This window comes from Sebastes umbrosus, chromosome 22 (assembly GCF_015220745.1).
Source record: "Sebastes umbrosus isolate fSebUmb1 chromosome 22, fSebUmb1.pri, whole genome shotgun sequence".
NCBI lineage: Eukaryota > Metazoa > Chordata > Actinopteri > Perciformes > Sebastidae > Sebastes > Sebastes umbrosus.
The window spans coordinates 12,665,298-12,687,856 of record NC_051290.1 but is presented as its reverse complement, the minus strand read 5'-3'; the positions used below and the strand labels follow the sequence as shown (position 1 = coordinate 12,687,856).

Sequence of the window (22,559 nt, the reverse complement as noted above, 5' to 3'; positions counted from 1 at the left end):
TGTTTATTGATTAGTTTTATTGTAGATGATGTTTTTCTGGTTGTATTGTTGTTCATTGATTAGTTTTATTGTAGATGATGTTTTTCTGGTTGTATTGTTGTTCATTGATTAGTTTTATTGTAGATGATGTTTTTCTGGTTGTATTGTTATTCATTGATTAGTTGTATAGTAGATGTTATAGTGTATTTATGGTTGTATTGTTGTTCAATAATTAGTTTTATAGTAGAGGTGTGTATTTATGGTTCATAGTTTTATTGTAGATGATGTGTGTTTTTCTGGTTGTATTGTTGTTTGTAGTTTTATTGTTTTTCTGGTTGTATTGTTGTTTGTAGTTTTATTGTTTTTCTGGTTGTATTGTTGTTCTTTGATTAGTTTAATTGTAGTTTTATTGTATTTATGTTTGTATTGTAGTTCCCTGCTGCCCCCCGACCTCTCCTCTCCTCTCCTCTCTCCTCTCTCCTCTCCTCTCCTCTCTCCTCTCTCCTCTCCTCTCCTCTCCTCTCTCCTCTCCTCTCCTCTCTCCTCTCCTCTCTCCTCTCCTCTCTCCTCTCCTCTCTCCTCTCTCCTCTGCTCTCCTCTCTCCTCTCCTCTCTCCTCTCTCCTATCCTCTCCTCTCTCCTCGTCTCCTCTCCTCTCCTCTCTCCTCTTCTCTCCTCGTCTCCTCTCCTCGCCTCCTCTCTCCTCTCCTCTCTCCTCTTCTCTCCTCCTCTCCTCTCCTCTCTCCTCTCTCCTCCTCTCCTCTCCTCTCCTCTCTCCTCTCTCCTCTCTCCTCTCCTCTCGTTGTGGGCGGGGTCCTGACATGTTGTCTTAGGTAGCCCGTTAAAATGCCCGAACTCAAAACACTTCTTTTTCCAAGATGGCGTCGATGAAGGACAGCGACACCGGCCTGTGGCTTCACAACAAATTAGGCTCCACGGACGAGCTGTGGACGCCTCCGAGCATCGCTTCTCTGCTCACCGTGTCGGTGATCGACAACATACGGCTGTGCTTCTCCAGCTTGTCGCCGCCGGTGAAGCTGAAGCTGCTGCTCGGGATGCTGCATCTGCCGCGGAGGACCGTTGACGAGGTGGGTTGCTAAGCGCTAGCAGGCTAGCTAGCCGTTAGGGATGGGTGGTCAAGAACGAGCCGGTTCAACGAGCCGGCTCTTTTAAAGGAACCGTTTGTAACTTTCAGAATTGCTTGTTAACAACGACACCTGTGGCCGTTAAGTCAACGAAAGTCAGCGTCGGGCTCGCGCTTGTGCTCGCTTTACATAGACATGAACGAGCATCGCTCAAAAAAGTGAGGCGACACACGTCAGCCACAATATCACTCTATATTTCACCTGCTTGGCAGTAATGTTAGCTGACCAGACGGACGTCTCTCCATGAATCAGTGCTGATCCTAGTGTTGGTTTTTCCTGCTTCAGCCTCCCGACCGCGGTCGGAGGGAGACACCGGCACCCGGTCGGAGACGATAACGTTTCTCTCTGCGGAGCCCCGTCACTTCACAAGACACGGAAAACCTCTGTTCGTCTGGAGGAGCTGCAGCAGTTATTTCTGCACAAACGTCTACTGTATATTCACTAGATATTCTCATAGCTACTAACTCTTCTGCAGTGTGTGGTGAGCGCGCGTTCATGTCTAGAGGTGGAGTGAGAACGAGCGCTGTGTGTGAATAGAGCAAGCAGGCAGAGGAGCAGAGACTCCGGCCCTGGAGACCAAAGCTACGGTCTCCCCCGCGTACTCAGACCGCCGCCAACACTGTTTTGCAAGACGGGCTTCACTAGATATAACTTTGAGGTTTTGGTGCTTCTGTGTAGTTTGTGTTGGAGTCTGATGGTACATGTCCACAGGGAGTCTGAACAGCGTAGCCACAAGCGAGCGCGCATGGGAAACCGACCCGGTAGATTTATACGTGTAAAAAGATACAATGATGAACGACCGTTGTGACGCTCCGTTTCTCGAATCGCGCCGCCACGCTACCAGAATGCATTGCACGGCTGCTTACACAGACAATGAATGGGAAGCGTGGAAAGGATGGAGCCTGTGGACACGTACCATGACTGAATGTTGTGTTATTGACGTCCGTGCGACCAATCAGGTGATGACAGACAAGGATCATACCATCAAGCAGGGAGGGGCGGGGCTGCACGGCGCGCTGACGATCTACAGGTACAGAGCAGGAGGAAGAGGAGGAGATAAAGACAGTGGAGTGCGATGCGTTGCGTTGCATTGCGATGCGTTGCGTTGCGATGCGTTTACGCTGAGGTGCGGTGAGCGAATAGCAGACAAGATGAGTGACAGTCGGAAACGAAGCAGCATGTAAAATAACGATATTCTGGAAATTATAAGGTTTAGTATAATAATATTGAAGAATTTAAGTGATATATGTGCACTCATACTAATCATAGGTCAAAACAGCTAAAGCTAAATTTGGCTGAATTATATAAAAGGCAGAAGTGGTAAAACGAAGAGCCGAGTTTTGGAGCCGAAAGAGCCGGCTCTTCTTCTTGTTGAGCTGAGCCAAATGATCTGGCTCACTAAAAAGAGCCGACTCCCCATCCCTACTAGCCGTTAGCATGACAGGTAAAGAGAAGCTGCTAACTTCAATACAAAGCTAAGAAACGAGCTCAACCTCCGACTAGTTGCTCTAAATCTAAACATCCCGCTTCTGTTCCTGAGCTTTCTACCTCCGCTGTTGCAGAACAACATCTATATTAATTTAGCGTTAGGTAGCAACACGACTGACTGGACGTTATCACACAAATAGCGTGTTTTTCAGCGGTGGTTTAGCAGCGACAGCGGGAGACATTAGCCTGGCGGTGCTCACACAGACATGATGGTGGGATGGGCTCTGGAGAGAGAGCTGACTGAGCTGACTGAGCTGGAGGAGGTACCAGCATCTAGTCACACAGAGCACTGCTTCACCTGCCTTAAACCAGGGGTCAGCAACCTTTACTGGCAAAACAGACATTTTAGGCAACAAAAAAATGTTGTGTATATATATATATATGTATATATATATATATATATATATATATATATGTATATATATATATATATATATGTATGTATGTATATATATATATATATACATATATATATATATATATATATGTATGTATATATATATATATATACATATATATATATATATATATGTATGTATATATATGTATGTATATATATATATATACATATATGTATGTATATATATATATATACATATATATATATATATATATGTATATATATATATATATATATATATATGTATATATATATATATATATGTATGTATGTATATATATATATATACATATATATATATATATATATATATATATATATATATATATATATATATATATATATGTATGTATATATATATATATATATATATATATATAGATATATATATAATGTCTGTTTTGTTATTAAAGTTAAAAAGGTGCATATTTTGCCTTACAACAGAAATGTGCATGATATTCCATTTTTGCTCACTTAATTCTTCTAAAAATGAACTTATTTAGTACAGTATTAATCCCACATTTATTCTTTGCACTGCACAGCACCATCTGGACCACAACCCCCTTAATACAATGCTCCAACTTGTAAGGATCATGCATTTGTGGGATGAGCAGCACAGCTGATTATGTGGGTAGTGCCCAAGAAAAATTTGCCAAAATGCTCTGCAAATGGTAAACAGTGCCAATATGTCTTGTTTGTTCCTTGTTACTGATAGAGAGTTCAATCATCCAATCCATCAAACAACTCAAAACAAGAGTCAAAACCAACAGGAGAATACATTTACCATTGGCAGAGCATTTTGGCACATTTTACTTGGGCGCTACCCACATAATCAGCTGTGCTGCTCATCCCACAAATGCATGATCCTTACAAGTTGGACATCATTGTGAAGGTAAATAAACAGGCTTTCCAACGATGTAAAATACAATGCCAATTAGCATTGTAACAACAGAGAAATAATCCACCAAACACAAGTTTCCGAACTTTTTTTCCCCAGTTTAGTATGCCCAGCGCAAACGGGTATGGACGTTTTTATTGGACTTTAGTAGTTCATTCCACAAATGTATACCATGATTTCCAAATATTTCACTATCCACAAACATGTATTTTTGTATTTGTGTTGTGTTAAGTCACATCCACAAAAATAATGGGCGATTTGCAAATACACATAACTTACTCTGTAAATACGTATTTTTAAGATTTACATGTAAAGTAATATATATATGCATTTGTGCATCTATTCCTCTGATTCCAAAACAATGTGGAGTACAAGTATATAACATGTAAGTGTAAATAGTCAGTAAAAAGTTAATTACCTCCAAAATGTATTTAAGTGTAAGTACAGCACTTTAGTAAACGTACATAGTTACTGGTTTCTGTTTCGTTCTGCCCACAATAGAGAGAGCTTAAGAGTCTGTCTTGTATATTGTAAAGTGAGGACAGTGTTTCTTGTACAGTCAGCAGGTGGCTCTCATGTACTTTTACACGTCAGCACAAGAAAATCTGATGAAGTGTGACTTGTTGGTTCCGGTTGTACCTCCTGTACTCAAATGATCTGACATGATTTGATTGCTGCCAGATGTCTGCCTTCATTTTAACTGATGGCGTTGTCTCAATTGTAAATACTGAGCAATATTGTAGGTCGCTCTGAAATATACTCTTGGCTGCATGTCATCAATGTGAATGTAAACAAGCTGCATGCATGAAATAAAAGTGATTCTAGGTCACTTGTCCTCTTAACACATCTCCAGCTACACAGCAAGTACTGAACAACAGTAACAGTAGAATGAACGCTTGATCAACAGAAAATAAACCAAAGACGATCTTTGCTTCTAAAATGTGATGAGCGTTTATTCATTTGATATTGTTAGTTAAAAGCATTTTGGATTTTGTGGCTGTTGTTTCGACAAAATAAGCAAATTAAAGACAGCGCTATTGGCTTCTAATGGGCATTTGTCATTATTAGTATAGTATTAAGTTCAATAAATGATTTATTTAAAAAGCTGGAAAGATTAATCTGCAAAAAAAAAAGTTTGTTTAACAGTAATAAGTTATTCTGTGATCATGAAGTCCTCAGGCAGCGTAAGGCGTTCATCTTTTGTTTATTAAAGTGGTTTCACTTAGGCCTGGGTGGTAATTCAATATGATAATTTATCGTCTTTTGATGGAATCATATCGTGATGAAATCATATATCGAGATATCGATACACGATTGCGTTGTTTAAATTAACCACAACAAGCATATAGTAACTCAAATTTCTCAGAAAGTCTGATCATATTGCACTAAAGTTCTTAATTAAATAAGGGAATATTTAGTACTTTTCATTAGTTAAGTATTTCATTCACACTGGAGTATACAAAAATAGGCTTTACCATGTGGTTAGTTCATGTAGACATTGAATTACCAGAAAACGTGCTATATTGAGATGTAGAATGACCTATATCGGGACAGAAGATTTTAATCATATTGCCCAGCCCTAGTTTCACTAACACCGTCTTCCTCTCTCGCAGATGAAGGAGGCCCTGTCGGAGATAATCCAGCTGGCTACGGTGGATTCAGAGCCCTGGGTGCTGATGGTCGCAGACATCCTCAAGTCCTTCCCAGAGACCGGCTCTCTCAATCTGGACTTGGAGGAGCAGAATCCAAATGTGCAGGATATTCTTGGAGAGCTCAGGGAGAAAGGTAGGGAATGTGTGACTGTGTCTTTTGTAAATATAATGACACACAATTACTGATCTATTACTCAGTTACCATTGCTCTGAAAAAGAATAATATATACATAGAGCAGAATTGCCTACACATTATGATTAAATTTGTCAACCTAGAACAGTTCCTTAGCAATTGGGCTTATACATAAGTTTAGACATCCACATACGATGCTGGTACTCTTTGGAAGAGTAAATGTAAGAAGAACTTTTATTATGTCTGTCATTTTATGAAGCTTTTTAATGGCTGGAGCAACTGGGGTTCAATATTCTACTTGTGAATATAGTCAGTAGTTTTGTGTAAAGAGGGAATTTGTGGGCCAGGTGAGCTTAATATATTTTAATTTTTTTTTTTTTTTTTAATGCCTCTGTGCCGGCGATAGCCATGTCTTGAGTCTTGGACTCAAGGATGAACTCATTATATTTTGGTGGTCAAAGGTCACTGTGACCTCACAAAAAACGTTTTTGGCCATAAGTCATGAATTCATATGCTAATTGTGACAATTTCACACAAATGGTAAAAGTAAAAAATGGTCCTACTTTAGTAGGGGTCAAGCAGTGAGCGGGGGTGTGTGAGCCATGCTCACTTTTGCCTTGTTTATCCTCCTTTATAGCCACAAAAAATGTGTTGCTTTTGTCCTTTCCAGAGCAAGTAGAAACATTTTTGACCAGCTGGCCACATTGGCTGATGCATTTCTAATTTAAAGAGATGTAACTGTAGTTTTGCAAGCTAATTTGGATTTCCCTAACACTGAACATCTGCTGAACATAGGCAAGTCAGGTTGCAATGTGAGTATTAGATGCTTAAAGCAGCCCTCAGAGATATACTGTACAAGTATCTGTTCTGCGGTAAATTGCCAGTTAACTTTTTTCCCCTCCTTTCCTCCCCAGTGGGTGAGTGTGAGGCGTCTGCCATGCTTCCTCTGGAGTGCCAGTACCTGAACAAGAGTGCGTTGACCACTCTGGTGGGACCCCTCACACCCCCCGTCAAACATTTCCAGCTGAAGAGGAAGCCCAAGAGTGCAACCCTCAGAGCAGAGCTGCTACAGAAATGTAAGTTACTTTAAACTTCAACTAATACACACTGCTTTTCTTCACTTACAGGTTTGCTATTGTGCATTGTTTTTATTCTGTTGCGTATCATTTTCTTTTCTATTCTAGCCACAGAGACAGCCCAACAGCTAAAAAAGACAGCCGGAGTGCCTTTTCACGCCAAAGGGAGAGGATTGGTCAAAAAGATTGACACTACTAGTGAGTTGAAGATCAATAAATGCATCCACACATCTGCTCTCTCAGTTTCTTTTAAAAAAATACCATCACAACGTACATTTTTATCTGTCCAAAAGTATTCTTTATTCTGACTTCTGTCACTGTTGCTGATGCATGTATCAATATTTGCATCACAGCTCCTCTCAAGGGAATCCCCAAGGCCCCATTCCGCAGTCCCACTGCCCCCAGTATGTTCAGCCCTCCCAGTAACCGCGCACCTATTGCCCCTGCACGGACGCCCCTGCGCAAGGAGAGGGGGGTCAAGGTAATGTCAGATTTCCAAAAAGTCCTGCTTAATTTTATGCGTCATGTCTTGTGTATTTAATTTGCAGTTTTATTGTCTTGTTCTTGAGGTTCAAATTTTTCTCATAATTTGCCTTTTTTCTCCAGCTGTTAGATATTTCAGAGCTGGACATGGTCGGAGCTGGAAGAGAAGCTAAGAGGAGAAGAAAGACTTTGGGTAATTATATTTCCAGGCTTCCATCAGCCCAAGTTTTAGAGCTACGCTATGAGTTTATTAGTCCGTATTAATGTTTTTTCTTCTGCCGTAGAAACGGAGGCCGGAGAGAAAGCAGCCAAAGAAGAAGCAGCAGCGGTGGTGGAAAACACAACACCCGACTACGCTGCCGGCCTCGTCTCTGCGCAGGTGCGCGACTCCAGATGTTCACAACACTCAAACATTTTGGATTTGTCCTGTTTCGTCTCATATTACCCCCCCCACCCCCCTCTGTCTTGCTCAGTTTGTCTCTGGCCATATCGTAACAAATACAGTTTTGTTTTTCAGAAACTGGGGGCGTTGAACGAGAATCCTCTGCCGTCGACCAGCTACCTCCCGGCCACACCCAGCATGGTTCCCTCCTCCTCTTACATTCCCAGCTCCGAAGCCCAGCCAGGTTAGACGGGGCCACATAGCATCGTATTGTTGACTCAGACAAAAAGTTTTCTTGCATCCAGAGCTCAGTGATTTCATACATGTATTAGTTTAAGGCGGAGAGAAACATTTCCTCAACAGAGCATCATGTCAGTCTCACAATGTCTTTTTTCTTCTGAAGCGAATGCCGGTGGTTCGGGACGGGACACGCTGCAGTCGGCTCGCCAACCAGAGGAGTCAGCAACAGCGGGCGCTGGCGCCACCGCCACCTTACCAGGCCAGTACAAACAGAGGACACCTATGTACAACGCGGGCAACACGGCAAATCCCGCAACCCCCACGTCCCCCAGCACGCCGGTCTCCACCCCGGCCAGCAACGGGCCCCCAGCAGCTGCCACCGCCAGCCAGCCGGAGACCCCCACCCAGCCTCCCAGCACACCTCAGACCCCCACCCCGACACCAACCCCTACGCCACCACAGCCCCAGCCCAAAAAGAATCTGTCACTCACGGTAAGATGAAGATGGAGAAGCACAAAAAACAAGAAATTACTCATATAGAACAAATATATAAAATATTTTAGAAGATATAGAGCGTAGTCTTCAGTATTACTGTCAGCTAAATTCTCTGCTGCATGCTGTTTGTGCTCCTCAGAGAGACCAGATGTACGCTGCCCAGGAGATGTTCAAGACAGCCAACAAGGTCACCAGACCAGAGAAGGCCCTGATCCTGGGCTTCATGGCTGGATCCAGAGGTACAGGAGTAATCTTATCTAAACACTCATTTCTAATTAGTTCAAATGTTCTGCCTTAGTAAGCCTGATTTCATCTTCCTCACAGTGCCCTACAGCTCTGAATTAGGGATAGAGGTCTGTTGTTGAAACATCATCACAGATTTTGCACTCAGCTTTGTTTTTCTTTTTGATCATAAAAAACATTTTGCCATGCAGCTGAACTGTAAACCGTCATTTCAGCATGAAAAGTAATTTGAAGAAGCCGCTGCTGGTGAAAAGTTGATCCAGTTATAAATTATAATATAAATCTAAATGCATTTTAAGATCGGATTATATCTGCGACAGTTGCAAGGAAGCGTTAATGACGTTTGGAGGAGGTGTCTTTGGTGTTTGTAGATATGATTTTCTTCAGTGAGTGAACAAACATGCAAAAAAATCATGAGATCCAGCAGGTATTTTAACCAGGCAACAGAACCACATTTTGGAAACCTTCCCAGGAAATACAGGTATCTAAATTCCCAGTAAGTTCAACCTATAGTCTGTCTGAGTGGTCGCATCCAATGTCATTTTCGAGGGAGTTCATTCATCAAAACCAGTGGCATAAATGCACGACACAGTGATATATAGTTACAGGAGGTTTCCCCTGATGGTTCCGAAACACAACGCACAAACCTGGTTAGGGTCAATAATAACCAGTCTGCCTTCTTCCAGAGAACCCGTGCCCGGAGCAGGGGGACATCATCCAGATCAAGCTGAGCGAACACACGGAGGTCCTGCCCAAAGCCGACGGCACCGGCAGCACCACCATGCTGGTGGACACAGTCTTCGAAATGAACTACTCCACAGGACAGTGGACCCGCCTCAAGAAATACAAACCCATCACCAATACCTCCTGAGGGCGCTTCACCTCGCTCAAAATCACACACCCGAAATTTCTTATCAACTTCGAAACAAAAACCATGTTTACACACTTACAAGTATTTGCATACACATTTGGGCCAAATCGAGCACTTGGGCGGGTGAGAGGTCACCAAGGAGAGAGAGAGGTCCTCCCTGTTCCTGCACCGCCAAAATGCAGGACTCTTTGAAGAATATTTCTGTACTTTTTTGTTTGGTTGTTTCCCTTACACTTTTATTGTTTCAGTTTTTAAAATCACCTCCGATTCCTGAATGATGCTGTGGCCGAGAAGAGTTATACGAGTCTGAGCAGAGGATTTTATTCTCACGACGGGGCACCTTTTCAGCATTTGTACTCCGAGGTACAAGCATGTCACGCGTCTAAGAAAGAAGAAAAAGACGAGCTGTCTGTATTTTTCTGTATGAATGTCACATTTGCAGCTTATCTTCTACCTTTCAGAAACAGAAATTATCGTTTGTGACAAAAAAACGGAGAACAATAATGACAAGTCATCATAGAGGTGACCGAAAAAAAAAAGAAAAAAAGAAAAAGGTGTGGAGAAAATGAGTTCTCAATGCTGTCAAGTTCTGTTCGGAGCCTTCTGGTAGATGTTTTCATCAATTTTTCATCCTTTTTTCCAAAAGAAGGGAAGAAAATAAAGTGACGACAGACTCCAGAGGGGCTTTTCTTATCTTTCTTACTAACTTTTATTGAATTTATCAGGGGTTTTCCCTCCCCTCCATACATTTACACTGTTGTGAAATATTCAGATGCTGATCAATGTATTTGGGAGGGTTTGTTAAATTCCTTTACGTTAACATGACGCCAGACATTGCAGCGGGTTTCCAGCAGTATTTCGACCCAAATTGGATTTACTGTAACTGTGTCCTTGAAGTTGAATTCAAGTATTTTAACTCTTACAGGAAACTACAGTCACTCTTCTTTACCTTGTATGTTTAAAGGAATAGCTCAGCCAAGAAATGGTCCCACACATAACCCCCAGAAAAAACACATTGTGACATATTTACTCTAAAGTGCTTGAACAGATTCAACAAAGAGATATAATGTGTTAATCAGTGAGCTATTAGAGGAGCTGGTAGGTGGATTGTGTTACCTTTGGACAGTCAGGCTAGCTTTTCCCCCCAGTTTTCAGTCTTTGTGCTAAACTAAGCTAATCCACTGTTGGCAGTACCTTTTAATTTATTATACAGACATGAGTGGTATCAATTTCCTCATCGAAGTCTCAGCAAGACAAACAAAAGCAAAATGACAAACTATTCCTTTTAAATTAGGAAAATGTGTAATGTTTATGTTTTGCACTCACAGTCTTTTTGAAGTTCATGTTTGCTGTATTTCTTTAGTGAGTGAGAACCAGTTCACCTTTTAGTTTGGAAATTAATTTCCACGAATGTAAAAATCTGTCTTTTTAAAAAAAAAAAAAAACGTTTGCTCATGATGTCATGGGCCTTGAACGGGGTAAATTATAAAATCTTGACTGACACTAATTGGAACAACTCATTAGTGTAAAAATCTTCCAGTTGAACATTCAGCGATCTGATTGTACGTCTTTTTATTTAAACATTTGCATTGAGAGTGGAGCCAGTATGCATAAATTAAATATACAATACAAATGCAATACAAAGATAATTAGGGACGGGAAGGGAAGAAGACAGAAAAATGTATAAAAGAAACCCAGCCCACCCCCAACCAACCACACCACCAAAAAAAAAAAAACCTGTCAATAGCATTACTCTGTTTGTTGCCTTCGCAAAAATATTGAATGAAAGGTTGTCAGATGGCATCAGATAAGATCATTTCTAATATATCTAAACCTCTCCACCTCAAAAGTATTGAGAAGATCATCCAGCCACATTCTAACATTAGGAATGCCACAATATCAACAAGCATTTCTTAGCTGACATAAGGCAATAGTTGATGAGTTGTCTATGTGCCAATGTGAGCTTGTTTAATGTCCCTGAAGTATTAAAAGTGATAGATTTGGTAATGGCTGTCGACGTGTGAGTGTGTGGTTTTAGTTGGCCCCGGGTTCCCTCCAGCCTCCGAACGTCTTCTCCAGGTAGAGAGCCATCTCGAGGGTCAGACGGTCCTGCAGCTTCCCAGCAACGACCTGCACGCCCAGAGGCAGACCTTCCTCATTCAGACCCAGAGGGCACTGTGTGACCGACAGCCCGAGGATGTTGAATATACCTGGAGGCAGGGAAGAATGGGTGAGTATGTGGAAATAAAAATAAGACTGGAGCACCTTTTCACAACTTTACTGGAGGTCAGGAAATGTCCTGTAACTGGGAATATTACGTATCGTGGAGTATTCTGATGGAATAAGAAGCCTTAATTAGCATCGAGTATGGTGTTATTCATTTGTTGTGTGCTGTTTATATAATGTCTATCGGCCTATTTGTTCCCTGAAGGAGTTGATTTGATGGCGAATGAGTTTCCCCGTTAGCTTTCTAATCTAATCTAATGTATGAAATGTAAAGATATTGACTATGTCCCAAATGAGAAAGGGCTGTAATCAGTGGCGAAAAAAATAAAAAGGGCACCATCTGCTCCCGGTGGGGCACCAGTGTGCAAAATGTTTTTCTAGCCTGTAGGGCAACCTTATATGGCACTGAACCATGTTTTCCCAATTTTAGGGCCACCCTAAAGGGCTCTTCATCATGTTTTCTCTACTGGAAGGGCACCTTAGAGGGCACTTCATCGCATTTTCTCTGCTGGAAGGGCACCCAAGAGGGCACTTCATTGTGTTTTCTCTACTGGAAGGGCATCCTAGAGGGCACTTCATTGTGTTTTCTCTACTGGAAGGGCACCTTAGAGGGCACTTCATTGTGTTTTCTCTACTGGAAGGGCATCCTAGAGGGCACTTCATTGTGTTTTCTCTACTGGAAGGGCACCTTAGAGGGCACTTCATCGCATTTTCTCTACTGGAAGGGCACCCTACAGGGCACTTCATTGTGTTTTCTCTACTGGAAGGGCACCTTAGAGGGCACTTCATCGCATTTTCTCTACTGGAAGGGCACCCTACAGGGCACTTCATTGTGTTTTCTCTACTGGAAGGGCACCCTAGAGGGCACTTCATCGCATTTTCTCTACTGGAACTACTCTCACAATTTTTATTATGTTGTGCTTTTGTGACCTTTCTTTGGGTTATTCTGCATAGTGAAATAACATTTATCTTATATTCAGACCAGTACAGTAAATCATTTTTAATTATTTATTTTTTTTTAACTTTAGTAAAAGTTACCGTCACGGCAGAATTAAAATAAAGTAAGCCAGAGTACAAGATGTACAAGACCTCTTTAGGTTAAAAAAAAAAAAAGAAATGATCAAGAAAACAGTTCTTTGTTGGTATGAACCAGTGAACAAACATTGTCATCCTTTGAGCAGAGAGTCATTTCAACCTGCAAAATCTTACAAATGAATTTGCTGCTTGCACCTGACTTTTCTTTCTTTTACAGAGTGAGACTGAAAGACTTGGACTGCTGAAATATGACGAGGACTGACCTGTGTAGCAGAAGTCAAAGGGTCTGAAGAGCGTGTGGTGGTGTTTGGGAGCCACTCTGGGGTGCGTGGGGTAAAGAAAAACACCGTCGGTGCCCAACAGCTCGTCCACTTTCTTCTGCAGCTTCTCCTTCTGCTGGATGATGAAGGCCGAGGGTTTGGACGCACGGGTCATCTCCAACAGGGACAGACCTGAACACGTCACACACACAATGTTCAGGTTATGGAACTTGTTCAAAACTAATAGGAAAATTTAATTGATTAATACCAGTTAAAATAAATGATAAAAATCTATGTTTTTTTCCCCCCTCTTACGGATAGAAGGCATGGTATGCTCTGATTTTCCCACCATCCATTTCAGCAGCTCCCACAGAGGCCGCATGGGTCGTCCTGGTTCCCCCAGCAGCTCAACCAACGCCGGAGGAGGCTGAGGGAAGGAAACAATTGAAACACATTATTTTGTCTTTCTAAAGTCACAAAGGACACAGAGTGTGTAAAGTATTGGTTAATTGCAGAGTAAAGTTAAAGCTGAACACATACATGCTAAGACAGGTGGGTCGTTTCTGTATAGACTGAGGCTACCACAGAGGCTTACATAAGACTTTGTAGTTGCAGAGTATTTAGCATTTGTACCCATTTGCATGAAATATGTAAATATTTTCCAAAACATAGTACTAAATGAAGACAATGTATACCATGAAATGTCACTGTCCTTACCTTTCCGCTGTGAAAACTCTTTTTTTTTAGGAACATAAAGATAATTTCCATATGATAGAGATGGCAGTGTAATTACAGATCAAACTTCTTTATTCTGCTTTAATGTTACTCTGTAATTACCCAATACATTACAGTAAGTAATTACAGGTAATCATACTACTACAACTTACAATTATATGGATTTTACTAATTTTAGTTTACACATTGCACGTGTGTGAGTGGTATGCTGTGCTCTGCCAGCTAAACGGATTACTGAACCATTTCTGGGCAGCAGACTACAAAAGGTGCTGTGACTAAGACTTGGCCTGCTTTCTTTCACTTATTAGATAGAGAGTCTTGACCACAGTAAAGTAACTAATGTTTGTCAGGAAAACTGATAAGACACTGTTCTGTACAGACATGCATGCAGGGACACACCGCTCTGGATCAGGAGGACCTACCTTGCCCTCCTTGTCAGGAAGAGCTTTGTAGGTGTCCCAAATCTGGTAGCTGTAGCGGAGCTCAGGGAAACGCACTTCTTGGACTTCCACTCCGAGGTCGGCCTCCAGACGCTTCACCACCTGGAGAACATCACATGAGGATTTTAATTCTAAAAAACCTTCCTGATAAGCCCGGTTTTCCAGCACTCATTCTGTAACTTTTTGCAGACTCAAGACACTCTGCAGAAGTTGCATTAGACGCACCTTCCTCTGAATCTCCAAGAGCTCTTTGGTGACGGGGTATGCCAATAGAGAGCCGCCATCGTGAGGGACGGTGAAGAACCGCAGCTTCTTTAGGTCAACCTTCGTGTTCAAGGACAACCTGTGAACACGTGTGAAGAAATTAGACAAACATTACCGTTGAACCATTGCACCTCAAAGATTTGATTTTAACACACACTGTCAGGGTTTGGGTGCGTGCTTGACTCAAACCTCTGACTCTTTCCCTCTTGTGGTTCAAGTTCTTTGCATTCACTTGATGAGAGTTTCAGTGAATAACGACATTATTTACATTTCTAAATGGTACATTTGCATCTAATTCCCCCTCATACCCTCACCTTTACCTGCGGAAGACCGTTTGTGATGGAAACATTGAGCCTCATGCAAGAAATACTCGTATGAACAGATTCATTCTTAAGAGAGAATTATGGACCTTAATTCTTTGGATTTTGTCATCTAACTTCATTTCTAACCATTCCGTCTTCATGTCTGTCACCGTACATCCCTGCTCTTGTTGACACTTTCTTATATGGTAATTCTAGGGTTTTGGATGTGCCTGTGCCTCCTGATGATGGACATACAGTATTTGTCTCAACAATTTGATTATACAAGCTGTTGAAATATTACAACATCTACTTCCAGCTACCTGCAAGTAAGCCTCTCACAGCAAGTCTGGCAACATGATAACTGCATATGTGCACAAGCAAAGAGAACACTACTGTGTTCTACATCTGCTATGAATGTGAGCACTTACATGTGAGCGTTGGGTCCCGCCATGATCTTGAGCATGGGCAGCAGGTCCTCAGCGTAGCGGCACATGGGACCATTGCAGCCGAACTCGTTATGTCTGCCAGTGACAGGAGGGTGATGGTTCTCATTTGACACGACACCTGCAGAAACACATCACAGCCACGGTGAAGTTAATCCATCCATCCATCCATCCTTTTTCTTCCGCTTATCCGGGGCCAGGTCATGGGGGCAGCAGGCCATACAGACGAGATATATAATCTCTCCAGCGTGTTCTGGGTCTACCCCGGGGCTCTTACCAGTTGGACGTACCCAGAAAACCACTAATGGGAGGCGTCCAGGTGGCATCCTGATCTGATTCCCAAACCACCTCAGCTGGCCCCTTTCGACACGAAGGAGCAGTAGCTCTACTCCGAGCTCCTTCCGGATGTCTGAGCTCCTCACCCTATCTCCAAGGCTGAGCCCAGCCACCTCACAGAAGAAGCTCATTTCGGCCGCTTGCAGCCGCGATCTCATTCCTACGGTCACTACCCAGAGCTCATGACAATAGGTGAGGGTTAGACCACCACTCACAAGGATCAGCATTAGGGTCAGTTGCCTATGTGGGCCGGGCGGCAGGCAAAGCAGGGACCTAGGCGTGCGACCCCTGGCATCGTACACAGTCACAGTTAAGTCTGGTATATAAATATGATCTTAAGAACTTGTTAGCCAACAGTTGCTTATTAACACATCCAGCAGTTACAGAGCTCATTCATGCTGTTCATGTTTCTTTCCGGCTGATGAATGTAAGTCCAATATTCACTCTCTTTTAACTCTGTTTTTGGTCTTCACCAACTCCTGAGGGAAATATCTGGCCCTTTAGCTGCTAAATGCTCTGTCTGTGTGCCGTTTGCTGCTGAGCAGGTAGTTTACGATGAGTTCTTTCACTGAAAACAGCTGCCTGCTGCCGCCAAAGTTAAGTACAATGGAAATTGCATGCTGCATTAATATACATTTAACATTCATTTTCTCTCACCAGGAGAGGTTTTGTGGCCAAATATTCCGTTGAAGAAACAGGGCATTCGGATGCTGCCGCCGATGTCTGAGCCCATGCCGATGACCGATCCTGCTGCTGCCAGTATACTGCCCTCCCCACCTGAGGTAGACAGAGGAAACAGGACAGGACATTAACAGAGAGAGAGGAGATGCAAGTTGGTTGATCTGCTTGTTCAATTATAATGGTCAAAAACTCCACAAAGTACTTTTAACTTCAGCTTCACACAACGTTTTTCACATATGCAGCATGAAGCAGTATTCCCCAAGACCTGTGAACAGACTTTAATGCGTAAAAATTAGAGATCCCCTTTAAGGAACCAAGGACTGAGTCTCTGTGTTTGTGTGTTTGCAGTGTAGGCTACTGTAATATGATTATCAGGCAAAGCCAGCGTTATTCCTAGATACAAATAGACAATTAGCCGTTCTGAATAAAAGCTTCTTGACTGAACCAAAGTCAACAACAGGATTCCCTGTCCCATGTTTTTGTGTCTAACTGACTAGAAGGGACAGCAACAGTTAAAGCAACAGTTTCTAACCTGAACTTCCTCCTGCCATCCTCTCCAGGTCGTAGGGGTTGTTGGTGATGCCATAGAGGTGGTTGTGGGACTCGTACCACATACACAGCTCACTGGTGTTGGTGACGCCCATCGGGATGGCCCCCGCTCTCTTCAACAGGGCCACCGGAGGAGCGTCGACTATAGCCGGGAATCCTCGCCTGGAGACCACACCTGTAGTGTTGGGCATACCTGCAAGACGGAAATTTGTTAAAATGCTGAACTGCAGCATGAAATCAAAACTAAAGAGTGACAACAAAGGCTGACAGGAGATTTGATTTCTGGAGGTTACCCTTGACGGCGTAGGCCTCTTTGACAGAGAGTGGGACTCCCAGTAAAGGCAGTCGATCCCCCAGCTCGTCCTCCAGCTCCTCCTCTCCTCCAGTTTCCTCCTCAATCTGCTTGTCGGCCTGGGTCGCCTCTAGGAGAGCAGCATCAAACCTGGATGGAGAGGTATTCTGTTTAATTCCTGATTAAAGAAGGCTTCACTTTAAGATTATGCATGAAAGTGTAAACTGTAAATATGGCAGAATTTGAGTGTTACAGTTAGTACTGTTCATATACTTTTCAGTTGCAAATTTCACATTTTCTGTGCGAATATGACAGTATATTTCTGTCGATCAACTAATTCATTTATCGTTAGTCATTATCAGATAAGGAGGAATTATTCTTTCTTGCCTGTCTTTTATAACAGCATTCAGATAAGGATTGACTTGCTGGATCCTGTCAATGTAAGCCTGCATCACCTCCACACTTGACACCTGCAGAAACATTATATTAGGTGCATGACTACACAAGTTACAAAAACAAGGCAGGTTTTCTTTCCGTTTTCCTGCTCCGCTCTTCCTGGCAAGACAGGACATGAGAAAACTTGCCAAAAAGCGCTCTTGGACTCTCTGGTGCAACCACATTTTCACAGACGCCTACCTGGCTGGTTGGGGTGGGACCCTCAACCAAGCCAGGGTGGGAGGCACATGGCTGGACCCCCGTCACAACAACCTGTTGGAGCTCGGTCGAGAAGATGCTGCATCATTTTGCTCCGCAACTGAGGAGGAATCACGTCATGGTGAGATCAGAAAACACCCCTGTGGTGGCGTTCCTGTTCTGGCGGCCGGTGGCCAGCTTATTTATAAACTAGAATGGCACTCGGAGAGCGCAGACCTCCGCCAAGCTGCCCGAGTACGATCGCCCACCCTCTCCGTGCAGCTTGAGCCATTATCCACTTGTATATTTATTTATGTTGCGATCAGCTGTACGCAGCGGAGCAGTGTAAAACACTTCATTGAAGCTGGACAGAAACAAAGTAAAACTCATCTAAACCGTGGTTGTTACTCTTCCCAACAATCACCAGGTGTGCTTTGGTCGAACCCAACTGTTAGTTCAAAGAGTTTAATGTGAAAAAACATTGAATCCCCCCCCTCCCTCCACCCCCCGCTCTCTCTCTGTCCCTCTGCAGGCAGAAGGAAAGCGGCAGGGTGACGCGTCATGAACACGTCATCAGTGACACTGCGCATGTCTTAAAGCCTGTGGTGTTAATGCACAGGCTGAGCGAAGTTATTAAAACAATTCCCGAAGCCGGATCATGATCCGAATGGATTGTTCATTGTGCCACACCCCACCCCTCCAAACGATTTCATTCAAATCCATCGTGGACTTTTGGAGTTATCCTCCAAACGGACAAACGGACAAACCAACAAACCAACGCCGGTGAAAACATAACCTCCTTCCTAGGCCTTCGACCTTGGCGGAGGTAACAAAGACAACGCCCAGTGTCCTCGCTCTTCCTTGAGGGAGACCAACGACACATTCTACAAGCTGAAACTATTAGAATATTAAACCACTAAAATATTTAAGTAAGAAGACTATTTATAAGACTGAAGCCAATTAAACTCTTGTCTGGCCTACAGCGGTTGTCTCGTAGTTTGAGCGGGTACAAACCTCTTTTCTCCGAATCTTCTTGGCAAGCTGCGTCGCTGACATGAGCAGGAGAGGGTTGCTGATGAGCGGGAGCTTCTTACCGGGCACAGCAGGTCTCCGAGGGGAGAAGAGGCGAAACAGCATGAAGAGGACTCCCATGACTGCCTTGAAGAGCCATACCTGAGCCTTTTCCAGATGGCTCAGTGCCATGTTTCCACCGTGGGGAGAGGACGGAGGGTCAACTAACTATTATTGTAATTATCAATTAATCCGACGTAAAATTGCTTAACATATGAATAAAACAATTATCCGATTATCAAAATAGCTTTTTGATTAATTTTCTGTCAATCAACTAGTTGAGGAATCGTTGCAGCTTTAGACCACAATAAACATAAAAAAGTATAAGTATCAGATAAGGAGGAAGGATTCTCTTGCCTGTCTTTTGCCACCCTGTTCAGAAAAGGGTTGATTTCCTGGATCCTGTCGAAGTATAACCTGCACCTCCTACAAAGTTTAGAGCATGACCACACATGTCAATAAAAAATAAAAAATGCTGCCAAAATGACTAAAGGTCAGTTATGAAACAGGTTTATCCTAAAAATTGAGAGGGGAAGAAGAAAAAAAATGATGCTCCTGCTAATATAATAATGACCATGGACATACAGCAGGGCTGCAACTAGCAGTAATTATAGATTATTGTGCTGGTTGTTGTCTAAATTAACCTATTAATCGTTCTGATTATAATATGTAAGAAATAAAAATCCCATCCTAAGAAAAACAGCTATCCTACCTTGACTAAATGGATTCTGTCAACGTAAGCCCTGTACCACTCTCCACTCTCCACAACTCACTCTGTGACTCATTACTATACAAGTCGGAGCAGAAAAAGCTGCTCAGGCTGCCTGGATTTAATAAAGTATAAAAAAGGTTTGTCCTAAAAACAAAGACCCCTCCTACTCAGAACCCCCGGTTGAGTGCCGCTGTGTTAGAGTTCTCCATGGAGACAAGAAGGTCGCCTCTATGCGACTGCGAGTCACTGAGAGGAAGTCTCTGACTGTTGTTTGTGCTTATGCACTAAACAGCAGCTCGTAGTACCCGGCCTTCTTGGAGTCTTTGGGTGGTGTCCTGGAAAGGGGCGCCGATTAGGGACTTTATAGTTCTGATGGGGTACTTTAACGCTGACGTGAGCGACGATGGAGAAACCTGAAGGGGGGTGATTGGGAGGAACGGCCTGCCTGATCTGAACCCGAGTGGTGCGTTGTTATTGGACTTCTGTGCTCGTCATGGATTGGCCATAACAAACACCATGTTCGAGCACAGGGAGGTTCATAAGTGTACTTGGTACCAGAACACCCCTTGGCCAAAGATCGATGATCAACTTTGTGGTCGTATCATCAGTTCTGCGTCCGTCGGGTGAAAAGAGGAGCAGAGCTGTCAACTGATCACCACTTGGTGGCGAGTTGGATCAGATGGCGGGGGACAGACCTGGAAAACCCAAGTGTAGTGAGGGTGAACTGGGAACGTCTGGCTGAGGCCCCTGGCTGCGAGGTCTTCAACTCCCATCTCTGGAAGATTTTTTTGCGCATCTCGGGAGAGGCTTGGAACATGGTATCCAAGTGGGCCATGTTCAACTCCTCCATTGTGGAAGCAACTGCTATAAGAGTTGTGGTCAAAAGGTCATCGGTGCCTGTTGTGTTGGCAACCTGGGAGCCAAGGAGACCGTGAAGCTGAAGAAAGAGGCTTTTCGGGCTAGGTTGGCCCGGGGTGACTATAGAGAAGAGACTTCATTTGGCCTTAAGGACGTTCTGGCAAACCGTTAGACGACTCAAGCTGTGTTTATCAAGGAAGGAGAACTGCAGACCCGGACTGGGGTTATTGTGGAACAGTGGAAAGAGCACTTTGAGAAACTCCTGAACCCGATCAACACGTATTGTGCTGTAATGATATTTATTATTATTCCATCATAAGATTTGGAAACCATGCAAAGCAAACCATGATTGCTGAAGTAGCTAGAGGTTGTGTTTGTACCTGAGCTTCTCATCGTTTCCCACATTCTTTCTGCACAACACAAGCTCAGCCTGTTTTATCACATTTGCGGAGAGGTATCGTCATTCTCATTACCTCATAAAAGAGAGGCAACACCCAGTCTCACTCACCATAATGACTATTCCCCCCGGATCATATAAGGCCACCTATTCTATTTTAATGACTGCTTGTAATTGTATATAAAATGTCTTTTTATATAGCGCTTTGAATTTCCTTGTTGCTGAAATGTGCTATGAATACACTTGCCTTGCCTTCAGGAAATCAATTACAACCTAGAGAAAGATTACAGAGACTTCTTACGCTGATCAGCTCGCACTCTGTAGAATACGAATCCTGCAGCCTAAACTTTTCCTCACTTTAAGTTCATTTTATTATAACTTTCATATGTGCTGCTGTACCATTTCAAATAGTGGGAAGAATATGAACAAATGTTTGGACTCAATTCCTGTTGTATTTTTATTCGTCATAGTTTTCAGAGGTAGGGATGATTGACAATAAAACAAAAATTAACTCAGGAATGTTAAAGCTGCACTACTCTATTGTTGATTAAGGGTAATGTGAAAGAAGGCACTCATAGTAACGAGCCCACAGATAATTGTTAACCGGCTCTGCATTTCCCTTCAGCTCCACAGCATTTTCAGCAAAGAGGTTCTGATAAACCCAAAGTAAACTTCCTGCTCAGCAGCAAACAGCAGACGGACAAACTCTGTACATTGAGCTGGGAGCATTTCAGACAAAATCCCTCCAAAACAATGTTGAAACCATAAATTTCTGAAGAAATATTGAAATGCATATGTAGCCGGCAGCTGAGTAGATACCGAAACATTACAGGATCATCAATATAAAGTGGAGTTAATGATCTGGCATACAGTATTACACACAGCTGCCTCTATTGCTGTTCACTCATCTTTATTCACTGATGGCATTAACATGTGAATGTGCATAGTGACACCTAGTGGTAGGACTGGTAACATTACAAGCAGACACGGGCCTATTTAAAGGGGACATATCATACTCTTTTCCAGGTTCATATTTGTATTTTGAGTTTCTACTAGAACATTTTTACATGCTTTAATGTTCAAAAAACATTTTTCTCATACTGTCTGTCTGAATGTACCCGTATTCACCCTTCTTTCTGAAATGCTCTGTTTTAGCCTTTAGTCTCTTTAAGCCCCGCTCACAAAAAAGCTCAGTCTGCTCTGGTGTCATTTCCAATTCCCTTTAAAAGCCCAGACACACCAACCTGACATCAAAGAACTAGCGGCGATAAAGGCCAACTGTTGCGTCGACTCCCGTTGCCTTTGTCTTGGCCAACAAGCTACACTTGAACACACCGCAAAGACATGATCCCACCGCTGATTCAACATGCTGAATCGGCCGAAAAACCTCCAACATTGGCAGACTAGAGCAGACGGTGCGGGACACACTGAAAAATCTAGGACAACGGGCGCACAGACAGCCGATCGTCGGCTTGGTGTGGCACGACTTTATAAGCCGGGTGCGCCTGTATGGGGCCATTATTGTAGCAAAACTATTTGCAAATGTGTGTGGAGAGTTGTGTAGCAACCCCCGAGTTCTGCGAGGTAAACTTACTGTTTTTGTCAAAGGAGTCTGGTGGCTTTGAAGGGAGCAATATAATGGCTTGGCTTTCGTGCATCAGCAATAGAGTTGATCTTTAAATCAAAACCAGTGGCATAAAGACACTACACAGTTATATAATTACAGGAAGTGTCCCTGATGGTTCCTAAACACACGCACAAACCTGGAAGGGCCAATATTAACCAGTCTGCTTCCTCCTGTCTGTCTTGCAGAGAACCCGTGCCCGGAGCAGGGAAACATC

At 43.0% G+C, this 22,559-nt stretch overlaps 2 protein-coding genes across 2 annotated transcripts; one reads left to right on the top strand and one right to left on the bottom strand.

The window, feature by feature from the left end:
- The first annotated feature begins 768 nt into the window (after window positions 1-768).
- On the top strand, window positions 769-10,162 carry nelfa (negative elongation factor complex member A). The gene is made up of 11 exons (XM_037758508.1): window positions 769-1,066; window positions 5,523-5,694; window positions 6,609-6,770; window positions 6,879-6,968; window positions 7,124-7,251; window positions 7,377-7,446; window positions 7,538-7,632; window positions 7,771-7,879; window positions 8,039-8,367; window positions 8,510-8,609; window positions 9,300-10,162. The coding sequence occupies exons 1-11, from the start codon at window positions 857-859 to the stop codon at window positions 9,482-9,484; spliced, it is 1,650 nt and encodes a 549-aa protein (XP_037614436.1). The 5' UTR covers window positions 769-856; the 3' UTR covers window positions 9,485-10,162.
- Window positions 10,163-10,920: 758 nt separating this feature from the next.
- Window positions 10,921-19,455, bottom strand: LOC119481494 (fatty-acid amide hydrolase 2-A-like). Its single transcript, XM_037758509.1, has 11 exons — window positions 18,695-19,455; window positions 17,435-17,517; window positions 17,049-17,197; window positions 16,739-16,948; window positions 16,183-16,302; window positions 15,175-15,310; window positions 14,406-14,523; window positions 14,163-14,282; window positions 13,321-13,432; window positions 13,009-13,197; window positions 10,921-11,694 (listed from the first exon to the last, which is right to left on the bottom strand). The coding sequence occupies exons 1-11, from the start codon at window positions 18,881-18,883 to the stop codon at window positions 11,519-11,521; spliced, it is 1,602 nt and encodes a 533-aa protein (XP_037614437.1). The 5' UTR covers window positions 18,884-19,455; the 3' UTR covers window positions 10,921-11,518.
- Window positions 19,456-22,559: the final 3,104 nt, after the last annotated feature.

Coding starts and splice junctions, on each gene's coding strand:
- nelfa (XM_037758508.1), top strand. CDS start 857: ATGGCGTCGATGAAGGACAGCGACACCGGCCTGTGGCTTCACAACAAA. Junction 1,067..5,522: donor CGCGGAGGACCGTTGACGAG/GTGGGTTGCTAA, acceptor CCTCTCTCGCAG/ATGAAGGAGGCCCTGTCGGA. Junction 6,771..6,878: donor AGCAGAGCTGCTACAGAAAT/GTAAGTTACTTT, acceptor TTTCTATTCTAG/CCACAGAGACAGCCCAACAG.
- LOC119481494 (XM_037758509.1), bottom strand. CDS start 18,883: ATGGCACTGAGCCATCTGGAAAAGGCTCAGGTATGGCTCTTCAAGGCA. Junction 14,524..15,174: donor GCGGGACCCAACGCTCACAT/GTAAGTGCTCAC, acceptor ACGTGTTCACAG/GTTGTCCTTGAACACGAAGG. Junction 14,283..14,405: donor TCTTGGAGATTCAGAGGAAG/GTGCGTCTAATG, acceptor GATGTTCTCCAG/GTGGTGAAGCGTCTGGAGGC.